Source organism: Sphaeramia orbicularis, unplaced genomic scaffold (assembly GCF_902148855.1).
Source record: "Sphaeramia orbicularis unplaced genomic scaffold, fSphaOr1.1, whole genome shotgun sequence".
NCBI classification, from domain to species: Eukaryota; Metazoa; Chordata; class Actinopteri; order Kurtiformes; family Apogonidae; genus Sphaeramia; species Sphaeramia orbicularis.
The window spans coordinates 35,001-62,744 of record NW_021941525.1 but is presented as its reverse complement, the minus strand read 5'-3'; the positions used below and the strand labels follow the sequence as shown (position 1 = coordinate 62,744).

The 27,744-nt window shown below is 37.9% G+C and overlaps 1 protein-coding gene across 3 annotated transcripts; it reads right to left on the bottom strand.

Annotated features, from left to right (window-relative positions):
* Positions 1–26,360, bottom strand: znf346 (zinc finger protein 346). Of its 3 annotated transcripts, none has more exons than XM_030129732.1 (7): positions 26,283–26,360; positions 16,894–16,997; positions 14,071–14,166; positions 12,702–12,852; positions 5,367–5,603; positions 5,157–5,256; positions 1–578 (listed from the first exon to the last, which is right to left on the bottom strand). In XM_030129732.1, exons 1-7 carry the CDS (start codon positions 26,338–26,340, stop codon positions 398–400), a joined length of 927 nt encoding a protein of 308 aa, XP_029985592.1. In that variant the 5' UTR covers positions 26,341–26,360; the 3' UTR covers positions 1–397. The 3 variants fall into 3 exon arrangements, with proteins under 3 accessions (XP_029985592.1, XP_029985594.1, XP_029985593.1); XM_030129734.1 differs by having other exon boundaries at positions 5,367–5,600; XM_030129733.1 differs by having other exon boundaries at positions 12,702–12,849.
* Positions 26,361–27,744: the final 1,384 nt, after the last annotated feature.

Sequence of the window (27,744 nt, the reverse complement as noted above, 5' to 3'; positions counted from 1 at the left end):
TCACATTTTGACGGGTGTAACAGTTTTATCACTTCTTCTATTCCTACATTACGTTGTTTTTCATCAGAGGAGGGAACTGAACAAAAATGACACATTCTTGAAGCGTTTTAGTCAGGAGTCCAAACTGAAGAAACCCACGTCGGAGCTCACTGAACCACTGCGCTCTGGAGGTTCACACCTGCTGCTGCTGCTGCTGATGATGATGATGATGATGATGATGATGAGGATGAGGATGATGACGACTGGGTTTTACAAGGGAACCAAAAATCTGAAGAATTCAGAGACTGCTGCAGGAGCTGGAGGTCCATGTGGATGTTTGGTGAATCTGCTAAAGGGGCTGTTCAGTCTGTGGCTCTGCAGTCCCTCCCCAGTCCCGGTCCCGGTCCTGCCTCGGGTCTTACTGGTACTCCTCAGAGTACTGGGTGTCCTCGGGGCCGTACTGCTCGTCCTCTTTGCCGTAGTAATCGTCCGCAGCCGTGTATTCGGTTTCTCCGCCTGAGCACTGGTTGTCGTCGCTGTGTGGCGGCTGCTCCTCCACCTTTTCACCCTCGGCAGGTTTCACACCCGACTTCTTCACCCTGAAAAGAAATCAAAAATTTAACCCTTTCATACATGACGTCCATCTTTGTGGATTAGGGATGGAACCATATGAAAACTTCGTATCACGGTTATTGGGACCAAAATTATCACGGTTCTCATTATTATCACAGTATTGTTGAAATCGTGCTCAAAATGTTCAAAAAGTACTGATACACACTGAAAGAACTGAACCAAGTTGTATTTTGGAAAAATAAATAAATAAATAAAATAATCAGAAAGAAATAGTCCCAATGTCCTTCTGTGTCAGAACCATTCCAATATTAACCCTTAGTGGTCTGAGTCTATTCTGTCTGTTTTTCAGTCCTTTTGATTTGGCCTTTATATACTATAGAAACAAATGTTTACTATACCCATGTTTGGATCTGTTTTTTCAGCACAACTTCATCTAGATCATCTGTCTGTTATTTTTTCACTTTAACCTACTATAAAAACACAAAAGGACAAAAACACACAAAAAAAAAATTCAATTTGAAAAATGTATATAATTTATTGCATAAATAACACACAGATGTTTAACGAACCTTTTCACAGACTTTAAAAGTGAATATTGGTTCAAATATTAGGTATAGAAAATTAAAATTGTAATAAATTCAAACTATACTCAAATATTTGACATTAAAGCAGATCTTTACATCGGTGTTTTCTCCGAAAAAACATGGTAATCAAACACAGTTATCATGAGAATTAGAATTTAAATGGTAATACTAACCGTCTGTATTTTACGGCCGTTTATCGTTATAACGGTAATGGTTCCATCCCTAAAGGGTTCTAAAGGTAATACTGTCCAAACCACATGGGTTCAGTCTGTATAGACCTAGGACTGTAACAATTTTTTTTGTCTTCACTTATTTTGATGCATATGTTTATCCATTTTTGTCCACTTTTTCCTCATTTTGTTAACTTTTTTAATTGATCTGACATGTTTCCTTCTATCATCTATCTGTCTATGAAAAAGAAACTAACGCAACTACAGCTGCAACCGATTAATCCATTAGGTGTTTGAAGCGAATGCAAAAATTCACAATTTGATTAATCGACTCGAATTGATTGAAGGGAAATATCCTATTGCAGTTTTCCTGAATTGAAGCTTCTTTGTGCGTCACAATAAGCGTCTGTGTGAAACACAACAGTGGAACCAATGTTTAACAGCAGAGAAATGAAGGAAACAAAGCTGAAGATTCAGGAGAACTGTGGTTGGATGATTTTTTTTGGGATCACTTTGAGTCGATTAATCAGTTGCAGCTCTAACAACTCAAACTTGATCGGGAAATGGTCAAACAGTGTCCATAATGTTCCATCTTTAATGCACATGTGTATGTTTGATGTTTACACATTAATATTTGAATGTTTTTACCAAAAGAAAGTACATTATGCCTATTATTTCATTTGTTTTTTGTTTTTTTCAAACTACAACTTGGTTTAATTATTTCAGTGTGTTCGTAACTGGTTTTTTTTTTAACATTTTGAGCACAATTTCATTAATACCACGATAATAATGATAATTGTGATCATTTTGGTCACAATAACCGTGATATGAAATGTTCATATGGTTCCATCCCTAAGTACTTCTGAGGAGTAGAACACACCAGTATTAGACTGACATCAGCTGATCCTCAGACAGTGCATACGTAATACTACATCAGCGAAGCTAACAGACCTGGGGCCTGATGATCACAGACTTGTGTGGATTTCATTCTGAAACCTGGCATACGCTTACATCCAGAAAACTCCCTACGCGCAAAAAAAATGTAAAAGAATAAAACTGAATGTACGCCAGATTCCAAACACACTTCCTTTGTGAGTCCCAATCAGCGTGGAACTGACCGCATATGTTTGAGTACCTGACTCCTCCCTCTCCACGCCCACATTTAAATATGCAAATCAGTGTAAACAGGGTCTGCAGGTGGGATTCCCTCTGCATGATCAGGTGACGTCAAGGTGGACGTGAAGCAGAGGACGAAACAGGCGGGAGGAGAGAAGAGGATGAACTCAGCCTGTCTGAGTACATTTCCAATTTGTCGATCAAACACTAACTTTGTGAAAACACCCCCTGTGCTAATATAATAATAATGAAATTTAACTGAAACATTATGAAAACATGACTATTTAATTTCATTGTTGTATTTAGATCTTCAGAAATCGTCCATGTCAGACTTTAAAATTCTGAAACAGTTTCATCATCTATAAAACACCATGTGATGGAACACTTGAAACAAACCACAGAGGTAAAAAGTGCAGGATGACAACATGACGGTGTTCCTGGATAAGGCTGTAAGAAAATATCGGTTCTGCAATATATCGCGATATTTCATTTCACAATACTGTATCGATAGTAAAAAGTACTGTATAGATATTTTGAGGTATTTATTCAAATGCAGATATTGTGGAGATTCATTTTTGTTTTTTGTTTTTCTTTATTGTTTCTATCTTATTTATTATTATTTAACACTGTTTTATTCAATAATGGTTATTTGAATCATCCTAAAACACATTTTACCGTCTGAGATGCAGATGGGAGATCCTTTGATGGGACAAAAATCCTGTTCTGATGTTAGTTGTGAACTAATAGAATCTGAACATTTGAACAGGATCTGAAACTGGAATGTCTGTAAAACAGAATTTCAGTTTGAACACAGTTGGAACATTTGGTGATAGAACATTAGATCCTGTTGGGATCAAATACAAATGTGTTCAGTATTTGAGCAGATTCATGGTGTAATTAAATTCTCCCAGGAAATAATCATTTAAAAAAAAGAAACAAAATCAATACAAAAATCGCCTTTTTAACAGTATCATGATATATTGTATCATGATCCTAGTATTGTGATTAGTATCGTATCTCCAGATTCTCTCCAGTACACAGCCCTATTCCTGGATGTCAAACACCAGCAGTATTAAACATGTGTTGGTGGCATTACAGCTCCATCTAGTGGTTTAAGGCTGGGACACAAATCTACACTGGATTAAATATGTACAGGCTTTAATCTGTCATGACATTGAGCTGCAACAGCAAGTTAAGCTCTAAACTTCAGTTACTTCAAGTGTTGGTTTGAGTTGTTGAAGTGCATTCTTTATATTAACAGAACACTGTTTTCCAATCTGTCCACTTTCACTGTCCAGACAGATAGAGTTTTTGAAACTGTCAGTTTTTGAAACCTAAAATGCTGTTTACATGTGGGTGACACCCAAACATAAAGAAAAGTCTGCATTTTATCTACGTGGTATCATGACCCGCATACATATCCATGCCACTTTTAATTGGTGTGTTATCTGTGTGCATGATCAGCCTTCTGTGTGTCTGTTCACACTGCGTCAAATACCACGACCTGAGGGTCACAGTTAGGGTTATGTGAACCGGAGAGTTTGGTTTAAACTGACACACCACCAAAAGACGTTAAATAACACTTGAAAGGTTGAAAATGCGTAGGTCTTAGGGACGAAAATTATCGATTAATCCATTAATCATTAGTTGGTTGCCCTTATCAATCGATTAACAATTAACTGATAAGCGGCGATTTTCCTGAGAACCTGAATTTCTCTTTCAATATGGTCTATAACAATAAGAGCTAAATACAGTTTCTATACTTCAAGAAAAAATCATGTCATATTCCTTAATGATTGGTTTATTGAACCATTGGATACAGAACAGACAATGACATTTATCGAGTCGAATGAAAGAAATCCAACAGAGAAATAAAATCAAATAAATGGATCTGAGAAGGAGCAGTTTAGAAGGAATAGGCATTTATGAGTTTGGATCACTGAGAAGATGGAGCCACATTTCACAGATTTCAGTGCAGATGCCCCCCCCATTTTCCCGTGTCCACCAGGGTGACCTCAGGACATAATGTGGGACATACCTGTGTCCCAGGTTACAAAAACATCTGCATTAGTGTGGGTGGGACGTCCCAAAAACATCTGCATTAATGTGGGTGGGACATCCCAAAAACATCTGCATTAATGTGGGTGGGACGTCCCAAAAACATCTGCATTAATGTGGGCGGGACGTCCCAAAAACATCTGCATTAATGTGGGCGGGACGTCCCAAAAACATCTGCATTAATGTGGGTGGGACGTCCCAAAAACATCTGCATTAATGTGGGCGGGACGTCCCAAAAACATCTGCATTAATGTGGGTGGGACGTCCCAAAAACATCTGCATTAATGTGGGCGGGACGTCCCAAAAACATCTGCATTAATGTGGGCGGGACGTCCCAAAAACATCTGCATTAATGTGGGTGGGACGTCCCAAAAACATCTGCATTAATGTGGGCGGGACGTCCCAAAAACATCTGCATTAGTGTGGGTGGGACGTCCCAAAAACATCTGCATTAGTGTGGGTGGGACGTCCCAAAAACATCTGCATTAATGTGGGCGGGACGTCCCAAAAACATCTGCATTAATGTGGGTGGGACGTCCCAAAAACATCTGCATTAATGTGGGCGGGACGTCCCAAAAACATCTGCATTAATGTGGGCGGGACATCCCAAAACCATCTGGATTAATGTGGGCGGGACGTCCCAAAAACATCATAAACACATGCGTGGGGTACTCACTGGTTCTTATGTTTGGCACCGCTGATGTGAGACTGGTACTGCTCTACAGAGTTGAGTTCAAGTTTGCAGATGGTGCAGGGGTATCCTCTGAGTGTAGCAGCTGTCACACAAACACACACAGGGGGAGATTCACAACAAGCTGTCCACACATTTGACTGCGTTCAGATAATGTTTATTGCGTCCGGGCCCGGGCCGGTACGCAGCTCTGACCTGGGGACGTGGACGGGCCGTACGTCTCCATCAGTTTGCGTTTCTTCATCTGTTTCCTATGCCTCTTGCCTACGTAGTGCTGCTGAGCCATGAGCGGGTTGTTGAAGGAGGCCTGGCAGATGGAGCAGAAGCGGTCCGGGTTGTTGTTGTCGTCGCTGCCCGCCGCCGGCGCGCCGCTGGATTCATCTGCTGGAGTTTTCTTTGGCGGAGCCGGTGGGGCTGTCTGAGGAGCGACCGCTGGAGAGAAGACAAAGAGGACGCAATTCATTCATGACAGCTTAAGGTGCGGGTAAGACCCCAGCAGAATACGCCACCTGTCACATACGCAACAAGAAAGCACTCAGAGAGCGCAGACCTCCGCCAAGGCAGATCAGTACCTCCCCCCACCCCCCGATCACCACCAAAATTTAATCATTTCTTTCTTGTGCCAGCATCAACATTTCCTGAAAATTTCATGAAAATCTGTCCATAACTTTTAGAGTTATCTTGCTAACAAACAAACAAACACACACACACACAAAGCAAAGCAATCACAATAGTTCCTGGTGGAGGTAATTACACACTTTTTAAATAATTGTAAAGTAGGCGTTTATTCAAATTCATTTAATTTTCCAAATGTAATAGAACTTCCCAACATCCTTTTCTTGTTTTGTCTGTTCCTCTTGTTCTCAAACTGACGTTCGCTCTGGTCCAGACTCTGCTGACAACCACAACCAATGGAATCACACACATCTCCAAACAGTTCTCCTGGTATTTGTGTGCATTCATGTTCAATGGCTGCTCTCAATTCAGCCACCAAACAAGGATGTTTGGAAATTCTGTAACATTTGGAAAATTAAATTAATTTGAATAAACACCTACTCCACAATTATTTAACCCAGGGTTCTCAAACTCCTGTTCTTTCAGGTTCCACATTCAGCCTGATCTGATCTGCAGTGGACCCAACCAGGAAAAGAACAGAAGAACCCAGAAATAATGACATCTGCACATTTATGTCTGTGTTTTAGTGCAAAAAAACAAACAAAAAAAACCAACTCCATTAAATTATGAAAATACTTACTTTTATAAACTATCCAAACAAAAAAGATGTGAATAATCTGAAAAAACTGACATTTCTTCAGTAAAATCAGTGTAATTTTCTCAGTCTTCTTCCTCCACTTCTCACTTGTCCATGTGCATTCTGGATCAGATCTCCAAAGACACTAAACACTGAGGAACAGGAAGAAAAGAGTTCCAACTGGACTGAATTTAATACAGACATTTCAGGTTGGACACATTTGTTCAGGTTAGTCACATTTTATTGGTACAGGAGAGTTTGGAAATGGAAAGAGTTTCACAATTTCATGTGATTTTTTGCACTAAAACAAAGACAAACATTTGTAGTTGTCATTATTTACAGACATAATGAAATACAATTTTTTCTCACATCAAACCCAGTAGTAAATCTGCAGTCGTTCTTTTGTGTCTGTTCTTCTGCTGTTATTATTGGACTGTAGATCAGATTGGTCTGGATGTGGAACCAACACTAAAATCAGTTTGACATGAATTTTTCGGTTGGATTGGAACCTTTGGGGGGACGCATTTGGGCCTCGGGATGCATGTTCAACACCTCTGATTCTAAGTGTGCATATATTTTTTTGGGACACCCTGTATATGACATGTTTTCAGTAACCCGTGTATTGCAAAAACCAGTTATGGTTACATCTACAAACGGCTGATTTATGTATTCAAGTACAAGGTTCCTACAGGTTTCCACAGATTAAATTCAACACTTCTTAAGACCTTTTTAAGATGACTTACAACAGAAATTAAAGCCCAGAAATTAGACAAATGTATTTATTTATTTATTCCAACACTTCGATTACCACTGTTCTGTGTCATTTCTCAGCGGGGGCTGCAAAGTTAGCGATAATTGGTTCTTAATTTCAATATATACTATCATACTAGACTAACGTTACTGTCTTTACAGTTTAGACATTTAACAGACACATTTAAACACAGTACAGCCAACAGGTTTATGGAAACAGGGCTGAACATAGGGCTGACACGGCCTTTTTAGTTCAGGTTCCACATTCAGCCCAAGATGATCTGAAGTGGGCCGAACCAGTACAATAAGAACAGTGAAAAAAGCACAATTACATTACTGACAATATTACAAAGTTTCCTTAGAAATGTGAATAACACAAACAACCTGAAATGTCTTAAGACGAACTGAGGTGTAGATTTAACAATATCATAACATACAGGTCACAGTGGATCTACAAATACACCAAACATTTAGGAACACCATGTTAATTTCATTTCTTTACCCATGGCAGCTGTTCCTGCCTGTCAAAGTTAATTCAACTGGTTTAGGCCTGAAAATGTGACTGAGGACAGGACAAGTCAGGGTTAGGGTTAGGGTGTCCCCTCCCATGACCTTTGATTGGATTTAAATCCCACTGCTACTTTGCACAAACCAGTTTTAACTTGGATTGCGCAGTTTGCCCCTGCTCGAGGCGATCATGCAGAGAGGGGAATCCCACCTGCAGACCCCGTTTATGCTAATCTGCATATTTAAATGTGGGCGTGGAGGAGTCAGGTACTCCTACATATGCAGGCAATTCCAGCTGATTGGGATGAATAAAGGAAGTGTGCTTGGATTCAGGCGTACACTCAGTTTTATTCATCTGGATTTTTTTGTGTGTACAGACTTTGCGGAATATAAGCGTACGCCAATATAAGCAAATCCACGCAAGTCTGTGTACATGAGGCCCCACGTCCAGTGTCACTACTTTTATTCAGAACCATGTGACCTGTAGACCAGCGGAACCATGTGACCTGTAGACCAGTGGAACCATGTTACCTGTAGACCAGCGGAACCATGTGACCTGTAGACCACTGGAACCATGTGACCTGTAGACCAGTGGAACCATGTTACCTGTAGACCAGCGGAACCATGTGACCTGTAGACCACTGGAACCATGTGACCTGTAGACCACTGGAACCATGTGACCTGTAGACCAGCGGAACCATGTGACCTGTAGACCACTGGAACCATGTGACCTGTAGACCAGCGGAACCATGTGACCTGTAGACCACTGGAACCATGTGACCTGTAGACCACTGGAACCATGTGACCTGTAGACCAGTGGAACCATGTTACCTGTAGACCAGCGGAACCATGTGACCTGTAGACCACTGGAACCATGTGACCTGTAGACCACTGGAACCATGTGACCTGTAGACCAGCGGAACCATGTGACCTGTAGACCAGTGGAACCATGTTACCTGTAGACCACTGGAACCATGTGACCTGTAGACCACTGGAACCATGTGACCTGTAGACCACTGGAACCATGTGACCTGTAGACCAGTGGAACCATGTTACCTGTAGACCAGCGGAACCATGTGACCTGTAGACCACTGGAACCATGTGACCTGTAGACCAGCGGAACCATGTGACCTGTAGACCAGCGGAACCATGTGACCTGTAGACCAGTGGAACCATGTTACCTGTAGACCACTGGAACCATGTGACCTGTAGACCAGCGGAACCATGTGACCTGCAGACCAGCGGAACCATGTGACCTGTAGACCAGTGGAACCATGTGACCTGTAGACCACTGGAACCATGTGACCTGTAGACCAGCGGAACCATGTTACCTGTAGACCAGCGGAACCATGTGACCTGTAGACCAGCGGAACCATGTGACCTGTAGACCAGCGGAACCATGTGACCTGTAGACCACTGGAACCATGTGACCTGTAGACCATTGGAACCATGTGACCTATAGACCAGCGGAACCATGTGACCTGTAGACCAGTGGAACCATGTGACCTGTAGACCAGTGGAACCATGTGACCTGTAGACCAGTGGAACCATGTGACCTGTAGACCAGTGGAACTAAAGCCTAAGGTTGTGCGACAGAATATTAGTGTGGGACTGTTCTTCAGTCCAGGCCTTTTGTCAATCTGGTCACAATGAGTAACCACCTTCAAACACTGACACCCAAGAAAAACAGTCAACAGACAATGCACTTAATAATATACGCTCAAGGAAAAAAGAAATGGACCATTTTCATTTTCTCAATTTTTTCAGAAATATGACAGTTATTGCAAAATGTCAAACTCCAGTGAGTTCAGTTCTATTCTGAGTCCAAATGAAATGATTGTTTTCCTGGTTCTGGTTGGTTGATTTGGATTATCAGTCAGAACTGTATTTGTGTATTCACACCCATGTCTGCTCAGGAGTCAAACTCACAGATGAACTGGACCTCTGCTCAGTTGTGCACAATCATTCCCTATAAAAGACACAAAATGGAGCGAACACACATTTGTCCACAATGACACCACTACTGCAACCACAGACAGATGGGGCCATCGGCATGTTTCAGCTGGACGGAGCAGACGGGCCGTAGACAGGCTGTTTGGACTCCACCACTCTACTGTTGGACGCCTTGCTGAGCATTACCACACCACCGGCTCCTCCAACCACCGCCCCAGATCTGGTTGACCGCCTGTTACAACCGCTGCACAGGACCGTGCCGATCGGCTGTCACATCTATGTGACAGGTTTCAGCCGGCAACAAGAACTGCAGCCGAGACCACTGGGACACATCACAGGCTAATGTTGGCTAGAACCATTCGTAATCGCCTACGAGCTGACGGTATCAGACCATGCGTTTATGTTTACGCATTTGGCAGACGCTTTTTTCCAAAGCGACTTACAGGGGAAAACCAATTAAATCACTCAATCAATCAAATTTTATTTATATAGCGCCAGATCACAAAAAAAGTTATCTCTTGACATTTTATATATAGAGTTGGTCAAAACCAGACTCTAAGTCAATTTACAGAAACCCAACAGAATCCTCCAGGAGCAAACACTTGTGACTGGTGACAGTGGAAGGAAAAACTTCCCTTTAACAGCAGAAACCTGGAGCAGACCCAGACTCCTGGAGGATGGCCGTCTGCCTTGACCAGTTGGGGTTAAAGAGAGAGAGTAGAGAAGGGGAAAAAGAGAGAGCAATAGAGATAGAGACTGGGGGAGTGGGGGAGAAGGGGGGAGTAGGGGGAGACACATGGAGGCGGTTGAGGATAAGTGAGTGGTGATGATGAGGGCAGGAGAGAGGCCGGACCACCGCAGCAGGTCCAGAGATAATCGTGAAAGAATCTGTGGTTGTCCTGGGAAAAACCTTATTAGAATATTTAAAATGGAATGTTTGAAAGTGCTAGGACAGGAGGTGCTCTCGGAAGAGCTGGGTCTTCAGGAGCTTCTTGAAGATAGGCAGGGATGACTCTGTTCTTGTAGCACTTGGTAGAGCGTTCCACCAACGTGGAACGACCCATGAAAAGAGCCTGGATTGTCTTGTACAAGGTCTGGGGACCACCAGACTACGTTCCCCAGACGAGCGGAGTGGTCGTGGGGCGACATAAGCTTTTATCAGTGCACCTAAGTAGGTAGGAGCAGACCCACTGAGAATTTGTAGGCTAGGATTAAAGATTTGAATTTGATGCAGGCAGCTATGGGTAGACCAGTGGAACTCAATGAGTAAGGGGGGGGGGGGGGGGGGGGGGGTCAGCGCTGACTCCACAACATCGTTGTGCTCGAGTCCAATGGCACAATGCACATCGTCGCTGGACTTTGCAGAGATGGTCCCAAGTTGCTTTCAGTGATGAGAAAAAGTTCCAGTGCTTCACAGATCTGGGACGGTGGTTGGAGGAGCCGGTGGTGTGGTAACGCTCAGCAAGGCGTCCAACAGTAGAGTGGTGGAGTCCACACAGCCTGGCTACGGCCCGTCTGCTCCGTCCAGCTGAAACATGCCAGTGGCCCCATCTGTCTGTGGTTACAGTAGTAGTGGCATTGTGGACAAATGTGTTTTTGCTCCATTTTGGTATATTTTTATTAGGGCTGCACGATTAATCGATTTTAAATCGAAATTGGATTTTTTAATTAGGACGATTTTTAAAAAAGGGAAATTGTAAAATCGATTTCATCTCTCTCGTGCCTGTGGGTCATGTGCTTGCGGGCTACCGTAGGCTCCTCCTCCTATCAGTGACAGCGGTCTGTCACAGAACTCCGTGTAATGACCGGACTTTAAATGTGTTAATGAACCCACAGTACTTATAGCAATGTAAGCCGTGGCTTCACACACGTATCCCGCAACTGAAACAGAACTGAATGTGGATCACTCATCTTCCGTTGTCCCGGATCTGTACGGTACTGTCTTCTTCTGAACCAGGTCTGGGTCTCAGGGTCATCAGCCTCAGCAGAGGAGCCCACACAGCCATGTGCCCACACACATCCACCAGCTCCACAGATAGAATCCCTCCAGTGTGTCCTGGGTCGGTCTGTTCCACGCACAGATCCCCCAGTTTAAATAGAACCGCATGGGGATCACTTATATTAACCTGGTCCACGCACGCACGACTGATGCCTGTCACTGACTTACACTGGTATCACTGCTGTGGGCCAGATACCCCAAAAAGAAAAAAAAAAAACTAACTTTTTAAAAAAAAATAATTATTTACTCCCCTTACTTGCTAAATTTTTCATTCACAAATGTAGGTTCTGTAACACAAAACCAAATATTATTTATTTTTTGAAAGATGTTCAACTTTATTTAAAGCTGTTAGATAAATCTGGAAACAAAAAGTCTATAAAAAACATAAGTATTTGCTCTGATTTGGACATTGTATTATAGCGTATTCACCCTGGCAAACTTGTATTATTTTCTTGTTGTAGACATTGTTTGTATATTCTACTTCATTCAATAAAGATTTAATTAAGAAAAAATAAACTTCTGTGGGTTCGTCACATGATACCATCACAGATTTAAGGTCAGAGCAGTGCCTTGCATTGTGGGCTGCTCACGAAAACCACATGCTGACTTCTGTTCTCTTTTGTAGTTTTACCCAAAAATCGAAATCGAAAATCGAGTTTTTAGAGGAAAAAAATCTGGATTTTTTTTTTTTTTTTGCCAAAATCATGCATCCCTAATTTTTATATGGAATGGTTGTGCACAATTGAGCAGAGGTTCAATTCATCTGTGAGTTTGACTCCTGAGCGAACATGGGTGTGAATACACAAATACAGTTCTGATTGATAATCCAAATCAATCAACCGGAACCAGGAAAACAATTATTTCATTTGGACTCAGAATAGTACTGAACTCATTGTAGTTTGCAATTTTGCAAAAACTGTCATATTTCTGAAGAAATCAAGAAAATGAAAATGGTGCGTTTCTTTTTTCCTTGAGTGTAAAAACTGGAGGTTATGAAAAACCAAAAAAAACCAAACCAGAAAAAACCAAACCAGACTTCCCAAACTAAAATAAAATGACAATGACATACTTGTGTTGGGTAGGCCGACAGTCTTCAGTCTCAGGTTCTTGGCATGAATTCTGCCCTGATAGTGAGACTCAGCCATGACAGGAGAGGAGAAGGTCATGTTGCACATGTGGCACACCTTTTCCCGGTCTGAGTCTCCGTTGTTACAGTCCTGCTGGTACAAACACAAAGGAATATTCATTATTTATGGCTACGACAGCTGTCATTTGTCCTGTTAAATAAGTATGCATGTACACCAACAGCCTGTATGTGTGTTCTGTGTTCAGACTCCTAAATCCAACCTGATACTTACAGTCACACTTGCTTACCTTTATATCCACTAGGGGTGTAAGAAAATACTGGTTCTGCAAAATATCACAATATTTCATGTTGCAATACTGTATCGATATTAAAAAGTACTGTGGATATTTTTAAGTATTTATTCAAATGCAGATATTGTGGAGGTTCATTTTAGTTTTTTGTTTTTCTTTTTGTTTATATCTTATTATTATTTAACAGTTTTCTTAAATAATGGTTATTTGAATCATCCTAAAAGCACTTTTTACTGTCTGAGAGGCAGATGGGAGTTCGTTTGGAAATGAGAAGAATTAGAAACATTTTGTGATATGACATTAGATCTTGTTCTGATCAAATAAAAATGTGTTTAGTAGGGCTGTAAGAAAATATGGGTTCTGCAATATTTCATGTCGCAATACTGTATCGATTTTAAAAAGTACTGTATCGATATTTTTAGGTATTTATTCAAATGCAAATATTGTGGAGGGTCGGTTTTTTTTGTTTTTCTTTTTTGTTTCTATTTTATTCATTATTCTTTCACACTCTTTTATTCAATAATGTTGGTTCCTTTGTTTGGATTGAACTCAAATCCTGTTCTGATGTTAGTTGTGAACTAATAGAATCTGAACATTTGAACAGGATCTGAAACTGGAATGTCTGGAAAACACAATTTCAGTTTGAACACAGTTGGAACATTTGGTGATAGAACATTAGATCCTGTTGGGATCAAATACAAATGTGTTTAGGATTTGTGCAGATTTCTGCTGGAATTCAATTCTTCCGGGAAATAATCTTTTAAAAAAATCCTTTTTTAAACAGTATCATGATATAGCGTGATATATCATATCATGATCCTAGTATTGTGATTTGTATCATACCACCAGATTCTTGTGTATACACAGCCCTTGTGTGGACCAGAGGAAGTGGACACAGGACCAGGGTGTGTTTGGGCCTGGTCCACCCCACAGAGCTGACACAGCAGCTCCACCACCACTTCAACCGATGCACCTTCATTATGTCCACTGGGAAAGGGTTTCAGCTGATGCTTACATGAGCACAGACTTTCACAGGAAACCTTCAAACCTACTTTACTCACATTGTCAGACGAGGGGGACTTCAACTTCTTGAACACTGGCTCCTTCTCGTTTTGGAGGGAAAGATAGCGCCGCACTTTGTTGGCATGTTTCTTGCTCTGGAAACCACACATGAAACCACACATGAAACCACATTATCCCTCCGGTATCCCGTCCACCAAGGCCCTGACCAAGCACCAAGTGTGCCTTTTTAGCACATTTGTGGAATAATGTAAAAAAAAAAAATTTCATACAGTTTGTTTTTAATTCTTTTACACTTTTTTTCTATTTCATCAACTTGAGCCGTAAATAAAAATACCAAATACTCAATAATTGTCACATTTTTAACCCTTTAAATGCCGTGTTTGTAATGTAAACAAATCATTTTTTTGGATGCAAGAAATACAAAAAATTAAAAAAAAATTTCAATGTACTCCATAAAAAGTGGATCACATATTATTAGATTTTTTCATCCTGGCATTTGTCAATGATTAACTCCAACACTGGTTAATTTGCATTATTATTTTTGGTGCTAGGTCAAATGTTCAAAAATACTAGCATTTGTCACCAAGTGTGCGTAAAATGCACACCTATAAATCAAACTCTTAAATATTATATATTGATTTATTTTTCTGCTCTAATTTGATTTTATTTTGGTAAATCCAGGTCAGTCCTAATCATACAGATCAAATGTTAGAAATAGTGCGTTTTCTGCACACTGGGCAGACAGATGCTAGTCTGGTCATTTTCTTTTGTTTACAATGTGCACATTTGAGTTGGTGGACAGAATTTTAAAGATCATGCAAAAATGAACAACTTTTGAATTCTAACCTTATTTAAATTGTGAAAAATAATATGAAGTTTTTTTAAAATGAAATGCAAAGTGTGCCTAAAAGGCACACCTGGATACCGGAGGGTTAAATAAACACAAATCACATCTAGAAACAAACACACCGTTGAAGAAAAAATTCACTCCGCAGCGGGCGAACATTACGCCCTGTTCCGCACTTTTCATGTACTCATTTCACATCATTATCTTCGTTACGGCTACACAGGAAATCAGTCCGAGTCACTTCAAACGACTGACTGTGCTTTTGACACATCATACAAATACACAAATGGTGCAATTTGCTACTTTTCTCTGATAATCAGTAAAAGTATGTTAAGAAATATGAGGTTCTTGTAGACCAGGGGTCTCAAACATGCGTCCTGGGGGCCAAATGCGTCTCACCAAAGGTTCCAATCTGACCCCTGGATGAATTTACAAAGTGTATAAATTCCACAGTCCAGGCTGTGGAACTCATTTTAGTGTGGGTTCCACATCCAGACCAACCTGATCTACAGTCCAATAAGAACAGCAGAAGAACCCATACAAAAGAAGGACCACAGATTTACTACTGGGTTTGATGGGAAAAATAGTGATAGTGCAAAAAATCACATTAAATTGTGAAACTCTTTCCATTTCCAAACTCTCCTGTACCAATAAAATGTGACTAACCTGAACAAATGTGTCCAACCTGAAATGTCTGTATTAAATTCAGTCCAGTTTGAACTCTTTTCTTCCTGTTCCTCAGTGTTTAGTGTCTTTGGAGATCTGATCCAGAATGCACATGGACTAATGAGAAGTGGAGGAAGAAGACTGAGAAAATTACACTGATTTTACTGAAGAAATGTCCGTTTTTTCAGGTCATTCACATCTGTTTTGTTTGGATAGTTTATAAAAGTAAGTATTTTCATAATTTAATGGGGGGGGGGGGGGGGGGGGGGGGGGGGTTTGCACTAAAACAAGGACATAAATTGTCAGTTGTCATCATTAATAGGTTCTTCTGTTCTTATTTTACTGGTCCAACCCACTGCAGATCACATCAGACTGAATGTGGAATTACTAATACTATTACTAGTACTATCACTAATACTATTACTATTACTAATACCATTACTGATACTGTTACTATTACTAATAATTTTACTATTACTGATGCTATTACTATTACTAATATTCATAGTAATACTAATACTATTACCATTACAAATACTATTACTGATACTATTACTACTACTTATATTCATAGTATTATTGATACTGTTACTATTACTAATACTACTGCTGATACTATTACTATTACTAATACTAATATTCATACTATTACCGATACTGTTACTATCACTAATACTATTACTAATACTAATACTATTACTGTTACTAATAGTATTACCATTACTAATACTATTACTCTTACTAATACTATTACTAATACTATTATTAATACTAATACTATTACCATCACTAATACAGTTACTATTACTGTTACTATTACTAATACTATTACTACCACTACTACTAATACTGTTACCATTACTAACACTATTTCTATTACTGTCACTATTACTAATACTGTTACCATTACTAATACTATTTCTATTACTGATACTATTACTAATACTATTACAACTACTATTACTAATACTATTTCTATTACTGTTACTATTACTAATACTATTACTATTACTACTACTAATACTATTACTAATACTATTACCATCACTAATATTATTTCTATTACTGTTACTATTACTATTACTACTACTATTACTATTACTAATACTGTTACCATTACTAACACTATTTCTATTACTGTTACTATTCCTAATAAAGCAGACAGCCCTTCAGACTTTGTGTGTCCCCGTCAGGTTTGCGTTCAGTCGAAGCTCCTGAAAACATTGGACTCATTCAGTTCGTGTCGTCCAACTGCAGACAGATCCCAGTCCAAACTGTGAGCTGCTGTTGAAAGGCTTTTTTCTGCATCCACTGTCAAACAGGATGGAAACGGCAGCAGCAGACTGACCTGATAATGAGTCAACTTCTGAGACTCTGAAATGAGAACGGCACTGCACACTTTACACTGGGCCTCAGAAAACAGGTCACCGTGCTCCTTTATCATCTGATTTACTGCAAGGGAAAGAGAGAGAAGCACAAGACTACAAATCAGGTTATGTCCTAGAAGAAGATGTAATTCTACCAGAACATGAGGCCAATACTCAGTACGAACACATCAAACAGCAGCTCTGTTGTATTTTACTGATGGAAACATGACACAGTCTGACCCAGCGTCTGAACTCCTGTTTGCTGTGACCTGTTTTATTTCAGTTATTCCTGAAAGGTAATGACACTATATATACACATGTGTAAACACCTGTGTCTGACATAAACAAACATGGACCAGATCCAGGACCAGGACCAGATCCAGCGGTACCACATGGACCCATGTCCTGTTCAGTAGTGTCTGTGTTTAAACTCAATAACTGATCTGTGTTTAATCCACGTATGAATAGGGCTGAGTCAGTACTGTCACATGACACACAGGACAACTGACACAAAGAACATTTAAGGGAAAAACACTGGACAACTGACACAAAGAACATTTAAGGGAAAAACACTGGACAACTGACACAAAGAACATTTAAGGGAAAAACACTGGACAACTGACACAAAGAACATTTAAGGGAAAAACACTGGACAACTGACACAAAGAACATTTAAGGGAAAAACACTGGACAACTGACACAAAGAACATTTAAGGGAAAAACACTGGACAACTGACACAAAGAACATTTAAGGGAAAAACACTGGACAACTGACACAAAGAACATTTAAGGGAAAAACACTGGACAACTGACACAAAGAACATTTAAGGGAAAAACACTGGACAACTGACACAAAGAACATTTAAGGGAAAAACACTGGACAACTGACACAAAGAACATTTAAGGGAAAAACACTGGACAACTGACACAAAGAACATTTAAGGGAAAAATACTGGACAACTGACACAAAGAACATTTAAGGGAAAAACACTGGACAACTGACACAAAGAACATTTAAGGGAAAAATACTGGACAACTGACACAAAGAACATTTAAGGGTCATTCAAATGTCTAAAACATGCTGTTCTCATCATAAATGGATCTGAAATGAAACACAGGGCTGTAGCTGATGGAAAAACTACAACTGGGATCAATATTGGATCAAAATGTTCATAGTGCATATGAGTGTGAACAAATATTATTATTATAGTTAATAGTGCATTTACATATATGAGTCCTTTTTAGGTTTCATTTTATATTGATTATATCTTTTTTTCTAAAAGTGATACTTAAATTTCGTAAACGGTTCCATAAAATAGAGTTCTGAAGCTAAAAAAATGAGCCTGTTTGATAAATGACAGGAGAAGCTTTAACTTATGACACTGATGTTCAACTTTGGCTGGATGTGACCCACGTTTCCCGGTTTAACTGTGGACCAGAGTCATTATGCTTGGCTCTGACAATGTGGAAAATTAATTTACCTTGATGAGTCACCCTGAATACAAAAATATCTGGTGATGCAGCCAATAGATGTGATTAAAGCCAGCACTGAGTCGGGTATTAACTCTGGTTTGGTTGTGACACAGCAACATGACCTTTAATTTTAGCTCTGCCAGACTGGGATGTAGTTTTTCTCTCATGAGTACGACACAAGGACAGTTAGTAGACGGTACAGAGGGTGGGAAATACTCTGGCATTCCACAGGGTCTGGTTCAAAATAAAATGATCAGCGGCCTGGTTCCAGTTCAGGTGTAAAGTCCACACTAAACGAAGGGTTGAAGCCATGGAATACATAGAATTAGAGGACAAAGGAACCGTCGTGTCACCCACTGCTGTCTGAAATGCCAGTGTGAAGCCAGTGGTTTGCCGTTTAGCCACAGTCCCTCTGTCTTTTGGAGTCGGAGGTGACCAGATTTGGATCAAAGGGGTCGAGTTGTGGACGGGTGAGGGATCCCAGCCATCTGCAAAGGGTCATGCACTAACGCCAAGTGGTAACTAGGGCTGAATCTGGTGATACCATACAAATCACAATACTAGGATCTAGGGCTGCACGATTAATCGATTTTAAATCGAAATCGGATTTTTTAATTAGGACGATTTTTAAAAAAGGGAAATCGTAAAATCGATTTCATCTCTCTCGTGCCTGCGGGCCGTGCGCTTGCGGGCTCCCGTAGGCTCCTCCTCCTATCAGTGACAGCGGTCTGTCACAGAACTCCGTGCAATGGCCGGACTTTAAATGTGTTCATGAGCCCGCAGTACTTATAGCAATGTAAGCCGTGGCTTCACGCACGGATCCCGCAACTGAAATAGAACTGCATGCGGATCACTCATCTTCCGTTGTCCTGGATCCGTACGGTACTGTCTTCTTCCGATCCGGGTCCGGGTCTCGGGGTCATCAGCCTCAGCAGAGGAGCCCACACAGCCCTGTGCCCACACACATCCACCCGCTCCAGGATAGAATCCCTCCAGCGTGTCCTGGGTCAGTCTATTCCACGCACGGATCCCCCAGTTTAAATAGAACCGCATGTGGATCACTTATATTAACCTGGTCCACGCACGCACGACTGATGCCTGTCACTGACTTACATTGGTATCACTTCTGTGGGCCCAGATACCCAGGAAAAAAAAAATACAAAAAATAAAATAAAAAAAAAAAAAACAACAACAACAACACACACACACACACACACACACATATATATATATAAAAAAAAAATTAAATAATTAATTTAGTCCTCTTACTTGCTACATTTTTCATTCACAAATGTAAGTTCTGTAACACAAAAACAAATATTTATTTTTTGAAAGATGTTGAACTTTATTTAAAGCTGTTAGATAAATCTGGAACAAAAAGGCTGTAAAAAACATAAGTATTTGCTCTGATTTGGACATTGTATTATAGTGTATTCCCCCTGGCAAACTTATGTTATTTTCTTGTTGCATACATTGTTTGTATACTCTATTTCATTCAATAAAGATTTAATTAAGAAAAAATAAACTTCTGGGGGTTCATCACGTGATACCATCACAGATTTGAGGTCAGAGCAGTGCCTTGCATTGTGGGCTGCTCACGAAAACAACATGCTGACTTCTGTTGTCTTTTGTAGTTTTACCCAAAAATCAAAATCAAAATCGAAAATCGAGTTTTTAGAGGAAAAAAATCGGGATTTTTTTTTTGCCAAAATCGTGCAGCCCTACTAGGATCACGATACCATATATCACGATATATCATGATACTGTTTTAAAAAAAGCATTTTTTTTGTTTCTTTCTTTTTTTTTAAGATTATTTCCTGGAAGAATTGTTATTCAAATTGTCCACCTGTCCCAGTTCCCACCTGTCCCTCTGTCCCAGTTGTAGTTCTTCCATCAGCTACAGTTCTGTGTTTCATTTTGGATCCATTTATGATGAGAACAGCATGATTTAGACATTTGAATAAAGTCAATAAAATCAGGTTCATTTTCAGTCCCCGTGTCTCAAAGCAAGAATTTAAGTATTTTAACCCTTAAATGTGCTTTGTGTCAGTTGTCCAGTATTTTAACCCTTAAATGTGCTTTGTGTCAGTTGTCCAGTATTTTAACCCTTAAATGTGCTTTGTGTCAGTTGTCCAGTATTTTAACCCTTAAATGTGCTTTGTGTCAGTTGTCCAGTATTTTAACCCTTAAATGTTCTTTGTGTCAGTTGTCCAGTATTTTGACCCTTAAATGTGCTTTGTGTCAGTTGTCCAGCACTTTGACCCTTAAATGTTCTTCGTGTCAGTTGTCCAGTATTTTAACCCTTAAATGTTCTTTGTGTCAGTTGTCCAGCATTTTGACCCTTAAATGTTCTTTGTGTCAGTTGTCCAGTATTTTAACTCTTAAATGTTCTTTGTGTCAGTTGTCCAGTATTTTAACTCTTAAATGTTCTTTGTGTCAGTTGTCCAGTATTTTGACCCTTAAATGTTCTTTGTGTCAGTTGTCCAGTATTTTGACCCTTAAATGTTCTTTGTGTCAGTTGTCCAGTATTTTGACCCTTAAATGTTCTTTGTGCCAGTTGTCCAGTATTTTGACCCTTAAATGTTCTTTGTGTCAGTTGTCCAGTATTTTGACCCTTAAATGTTCTTTGTGTCAGTTGTCCCATGTGTCATGTGACAGTACTGACTCAGCCCTATTCATACATGGATTAAACCAATCAGTTATTGAGTTTAAACACAGACACTACTGAACAGGACATGGGTCTATGTGGTACCGCTGGATCTGGACCTGGATTTGGACCTGGTCCTTACATATCCACCTGTCCTTGGTAGTAAGTCTGTATTTCTGCTCATGAAAAATTAAAGCATGAATGTATGTCACTATTAAATGCCATCATAAATCCCAGAGGAATATAATCTAGAACTGAGAATGAATCACCCATGTTAAAAAAAAAAAAAAGAGGCAGAAAAACTTTTGCTCCTCTTCATCCGTCACATTATCCCACCTTTCAGGGCAGTGCTCCATTTTCCACTGACACCTACTGAAGGCGTGGTTTTAACATTTAAGATGTGACTTCAGCCTGAAACCAAACTCGCTGCAGCAGTCTGCATAATTAGTGACATCTAGTGGAATTCTTGTTGTCAAAACTTATTCATTTGTATTCTGACAAAATACACACAATACATGTTATGTACGACTAGGGCTGTGTATCAGCAAGAACGTGGTGATACACTACAAATCACAATACTAGGATCATGATACAATATATATCACAATATATCATGATACTGTTAAAAAGGCAATTTTTTTTTTGTAAATGATTATTTCCTTGAAGAATTGAATTCCCCAGAAATCTACACAAATCCTAAACACATTTGTATTTGATCCCAACAGGATCTAATGTTCTATCAGCAAATGTTCAAACTGTGTTCAAACTGAAATTGTGTTTTCCAGACATTCCAGTTTCAGATCCTGTTCAAATGTTCAGATTCTATTAGTTCACAACTAACATCAGAACAGGATTTGAGTTCAATCCAACAAAGGAACCAACATTATTGAATAAAAGAGTGTGAAATAAGAAATAAAATATAAAAAAAAAGAAAAACAAGAAAAACAAAAATGAACCTACACAATATCTACATTTGAATAAATACCTAAAAATATTCAAACAGTACTTTTTTTAATATCAATACAGTATTGTGAAATTAAATATTGCGATATGTTGCAGAACCGATATCTTCTTACAGCCCTGCATACGACTGAAGTCATTCAAGAGTTTACACATATTTATTTTTTGCACAACTATAGACTAATATGCACACATTTCTATCTTATGCACATGAATTTTCTGACAGTAACCTAACCCCTACATGGAGTTGACCTGAGAACACCTGGGAAATTCTTTCTTTTTTTTTTTTTTTTTAAGATTTAACATTAAGTTTTATTTTCCCAAACATATCATGTCTCAGTAAGTAACTTTGTCTTGAAATCTAACCTGGCAGAGTTCATATTAAAACCAAATAAATCAAACACATCACAGTTTGGTGCATCTGTGAATCTGGGTTTATTTTAGTATCTGACATAGGGATGGAACCATATGAACATTTCATATCACGGTTATTGTGACTGATAATTATGACGATTATCATTATTATCGCAGTATTATTGAAACTGTGCTCAAAATGTTCAAAAAGTACTAATACACACACTGAAAAAATTTAACCAAGTTGTATTTAAAAAGAAATAAAATAAAATAATAGTCCCACTGTCCCTTCTGTGTCAGAAACATTCACATATTAACCCTTAGTGGTCTGAGTCTATTCTGTCTGTTTTTCAGTCCTTTTGATTTGGCCTTTATATACTATAGAAACAAATGTTTACTATACCCATGTTTGGGATCTGTTTTTTCAGCACAACTTCATCTAGATCATCTGTCTGTTATTTTTTCACTTTAACCTACTATAAAAACATAAAAGGACACAAAAAAAAAAAAACACAAAAAAATATATAAAATCCAATTTGAAACATGTATATAAGTTATTGCATAAATAACACACAGATGCTTAACAAACCTTTTCAGAGACTTTAAAAGTGAATATTGGTTCCAAATATTAGGTATAGAAAATTAAAATTGTAATAAATTAAAACTTTACACAAATATTTGACATAAAAGCAGATCTTTGAATAGGGTTTTTTCCCCTGAAAGTGTGGTAATCAAACACAGTTATCATGACAATTACAATTTAAACAGTAATACTAACTGTCTGCAGATTTTACCGCAGTTTATCATTATACCGGTAATTGTTACAGCCCTAATCTGTCACTTTTCATCTGTTTAGACCCAATAATTAAAGGTAAATGTAGACATATTTACCCACAGGATGGACCTAATGATGACCTCAGAGAAATGCACAAACAATTATCCTCTTGCTCTGATCCATCCCATAATTAATGAATTTATAATCAAATACTGGGTCCAAAAATAGGACCCAAATATGGACATTAAATCTCCCTAGGTGTCAGTGCATTAGATGTGTAAACCTGTGTGTAAATGCTCTTCTATAGACTCTAAATACAGACACTGTGTTCAGTGTGTGGATCCTAGTGGTTTTTCTAATCCACACGTGAGTTTTCATCAGTCTCAGTCTCATTCCAGGTTTGGTGTGGAACCCATCGTGTCCACTGGTGTTACATACAGAACCTGAACATTTACACACTAATAAATCAGCAGTGACTTACTGGGCTGTAAGAAAATAACTTTTCTGCAATATATCATTTCACACCACTGTATCGATATTAAAAAGTACTATATCGATATTTTTAGGTATTTTTCAAATGCAGATATTGTGGAGGTTAATTTTCGGTTTTTCTTTTTTGTTTATATTTTCTTTTATTTATTATTTAACACTGTTTAATTAAATAATGTTCGTTCCTTTGTTGGATTGAACTCAAATCCTATTCTGATGTTAGTTGTGAACTAATAGAATCTGAACATTTGAACAGGATCTGAAACTGGAATGTCTGGAAAACACAATTTCAGTTTGAACACAGTTTGAACATTTGCTGATAGAACATTAGATCCTGTTGGGATCAAATACAAATGTGTTTAGGATTTGTAGAGATTTCTGCTGGAATTCCATTCTTCCAGGGTATAATCTTTTAAAAAAGAAACAAAACCAAAAAAAAAAAAAAACCTTTTTAACGGTATCATGATATATCGTATCATGATCCTAGTATTGTGATTTGTATCGTATCGTCAGATTCATGCCGAACCACAGCCCTAGTGATTTTACAACAGCGGTCATTTTAGTGAAACACTCTGCCTTGAATAATTAGTTCGATTCCCAAAATGCACCTGTGAGAAAATAAAAAGATATTCCAGAAAATAGTAGTGTAATTTTTGTGTCCTTTTGACCATGTTACATGTGGATTTTTGTATTCAAAATAATGTAAAATAATATAAAAATGTGTTTACCTGTTAAATAGTTTCTTTCTTATCTCAGTAAATATTTCTTTTTCAAAGAAAAACCCAAAGTTCTTCCAAACCTGCTTCAGAACATTCATCTCCATCTGGTTTGACTGTCTTTTTTGTAGGACCAGGTTCACACAAACACCCAGTTAGAATTTCAAGCACTAAACTCAAATATCTGCATTTGTCAGAACTTGAAAAAACAACATTGAAACTGAAGCCTTTTCAGGGATTTCAAGCACCTGTACGAACCCTGTTCACATTATTATACATTTTCTCAACTATCTGCAGCAGTGTTTTTCAACCTTGGGATCGCCTGGAATTCAAATGGGGTCACCTGAAATTTATAGCAATTTATAAAAATAAAAACTTATTAATAAAAATATATGGTGAGTTGACAGAGACAATCACAATCCATAAAAGACATGACAAACTATGAAGCTGAAACTGCAGCACTGTGGTTCTGTTTCTGTGTGGTTCTGCTTCTGTGTCAAATGTTCATTGTGGTCAGTTTCAGATGCTGCAGCTCTTTCATAATTCATCATTCCAGATCTTGTTTTTCAGTATTAATTGTCCTCCTTGTAAATCACAGTTGGACTGACTGGACAGATCCTGACTAGGGATGTAACAATTACCGGTATAATGATAAACCGCGGTAAAATTCCCCATTGTTAGTATTTCTGTTTAAATTCTAATTATCATGATAACCATGTTTCATTACCACACTTTGAAAACAGAGAGAGCGAGAGACAGACCTCTGTTAGTTCTATCTATCTATCTATCTATCTATCTATCTATCTATCTATCTATCTATCTATCCATCTATCCATCTATCCATCTCTGGAAAAGAAACTAAAACAACTCAAACTTGATATAGAAAATGGTCAAACAATGGCCATAAGATGTCACCTTTAATGCACATTTGTATATTTGATGTTTACATAGTAATATATGAATGTTTCTGCCAACAAAGTACATTGTGCTGTTATTATTTGCTTGTCTGTTTTTTTAAAATTCAACTTTATTAAATTATTTCAGGGTTTGTATTAGTACTTTTTGAACATTTTGAGCACAATTTCAACAATACTGCGACAATAATAACCATGATATGAAATTTTCCTATTGTTACATCCCTAATCCTGACCAAGGAAAATCCAATTCTCCCTTTGTGCAGTAATCTACACCTGGATTTACTGCCTCCATCCACAATAATATACATTACATAGACTAAATGTCATCTAACATTAACCTGGATTTGAAACAGAGGACAGAAAACTATTACAGGATCAAAAACAAATTAATTTTAGTCACAAAAAAAAAGTGTCCGTTTTGAATGTCTGGGGTCGACAGAAATTTGTGATGTTAAACTGGGGTCAGGAGTAAAAAAAAAGGTTGGAAAGTACTGATCTACCATATATATATATATATATATATATATATATATATATATATATATATATATATATACATACAATAGTTTTTCTACTAACTATTCCAAAAAGCTGGATGTGACTTCTACATAGCTCTCCTGTCTGAACTAACGCAACACGAGGGAGACACTTTGAATAGAAATAAAAGCCTCATTCTGAGCCAACACACCTGCACATGGTCAACACTAACACTAACCCCACTCTCCTTTTATTCTCCACTGGCGTACACACACAATCCCAAACACAGCCACAGTGAACAACCATCGGATGCAAAGCGTGCTCTCGTCGACCTTGGAACACAGACGGCTGCAGCTAGCTAGCTTAGCCTAGCCTAGCCTAGCCTAGCTTATGTTAGCATACTGCAGCCGGACGCTCTACTTCCTCTGCTCCGCCACTAGCCTGCTACCTGCTAACAGATGCTAGTTTCCGCATGAAATACCCCCGACTGGAACCGAACGCACGACCAGCGCCTTCATGTATACTACATGCAGCAGAAGTGTGGACACAGGACCGTACATACCCTCCGCCAGTCCTGAAGGTAAAATAGGAAAATCCTCCGTCTGCATCGCAACGGCCATGATTTTTTTTTTTTTTTTTTTTACACCCAAGTGTTCCTAAACGCGCATGCGCAAAGTAAACGACGGCTACTGGACAGAAAGCCCCCCCCCCCCCCCACACCCAATCCACAAATCCATCCAGTCCATAAAAATATATGATGAACATAACAAACATATCCATATACTACTGAATTATCCATGTTCACATATATACGACAGAAATACCCATACTAATCAACATATACTGTATACTACATCCACACAAATATATAAAACATACATATATATAAACTAAATAAATATCCATATTAATAAACATATAAACTACATCCACACAAATATATAAAACATACATATATATAAACTAAATAAATATCCATATTAATAAACGTATAAACTACATCCACACAAATATATAAAACATACATATATATATAAACTAAATAAATATCCATATTAATAAACATATAAACTACATCCACACAAATATATAAAACATACATATATATAAACTAAATAAATATCCATATTAATAAACATATAAACTACATCCACACAAATATATAAAACATACATATATAGAAACTAAATAAATATCCATATTAATAAACATATAAACTACATCCACACAAATATATAAAACATACATATATAGAAACTAAATAAATATCCATATTAATAAACTTATAAACTACATCCACACAAATATATAAAACATACATATATAGAAACTAAATAAATATCCATATTAATAAACGTATAAACTACATCCACACAAATATATAAAACATACATATATATAAACTAAATAAATATCCATATTAATAAACGTATAAACTACATCCACACAAATATATAAAACATACATATATATAAACTAAATAAATATCCATATTAATAAACGTATAAACTACATTCACACAAATATATAAAACATACATATATATAAACTAAATAAATATCCATATTAATAAACGTATAAACTACATCCACACAAATATATAAAACATACATATATATAAACTAAATAAATATCCATATTAATAAACATATAAACTACATCCACACAAATATATAAAACATACACATATATATATATATATATATATATATATATATATATAAACTAAATAAATATCCATATTAATAAACATATAAACTACATCCACACAAATATATAAAACATACATATATATATAAACTATATAAATATCCATATTAATAAACATATAAACTACATCCACACAAATATACAAAACATACATATAGATAAACTAAATAAATATCCATATTAATAAACATATAAACTACATCCACACAAATATAAAAAACATACATATATATATAAAAAATAAATAAATATCCATATTAATAAACATATAAACTACATCCACACAAATATATAAAACATACAGATATATAAAC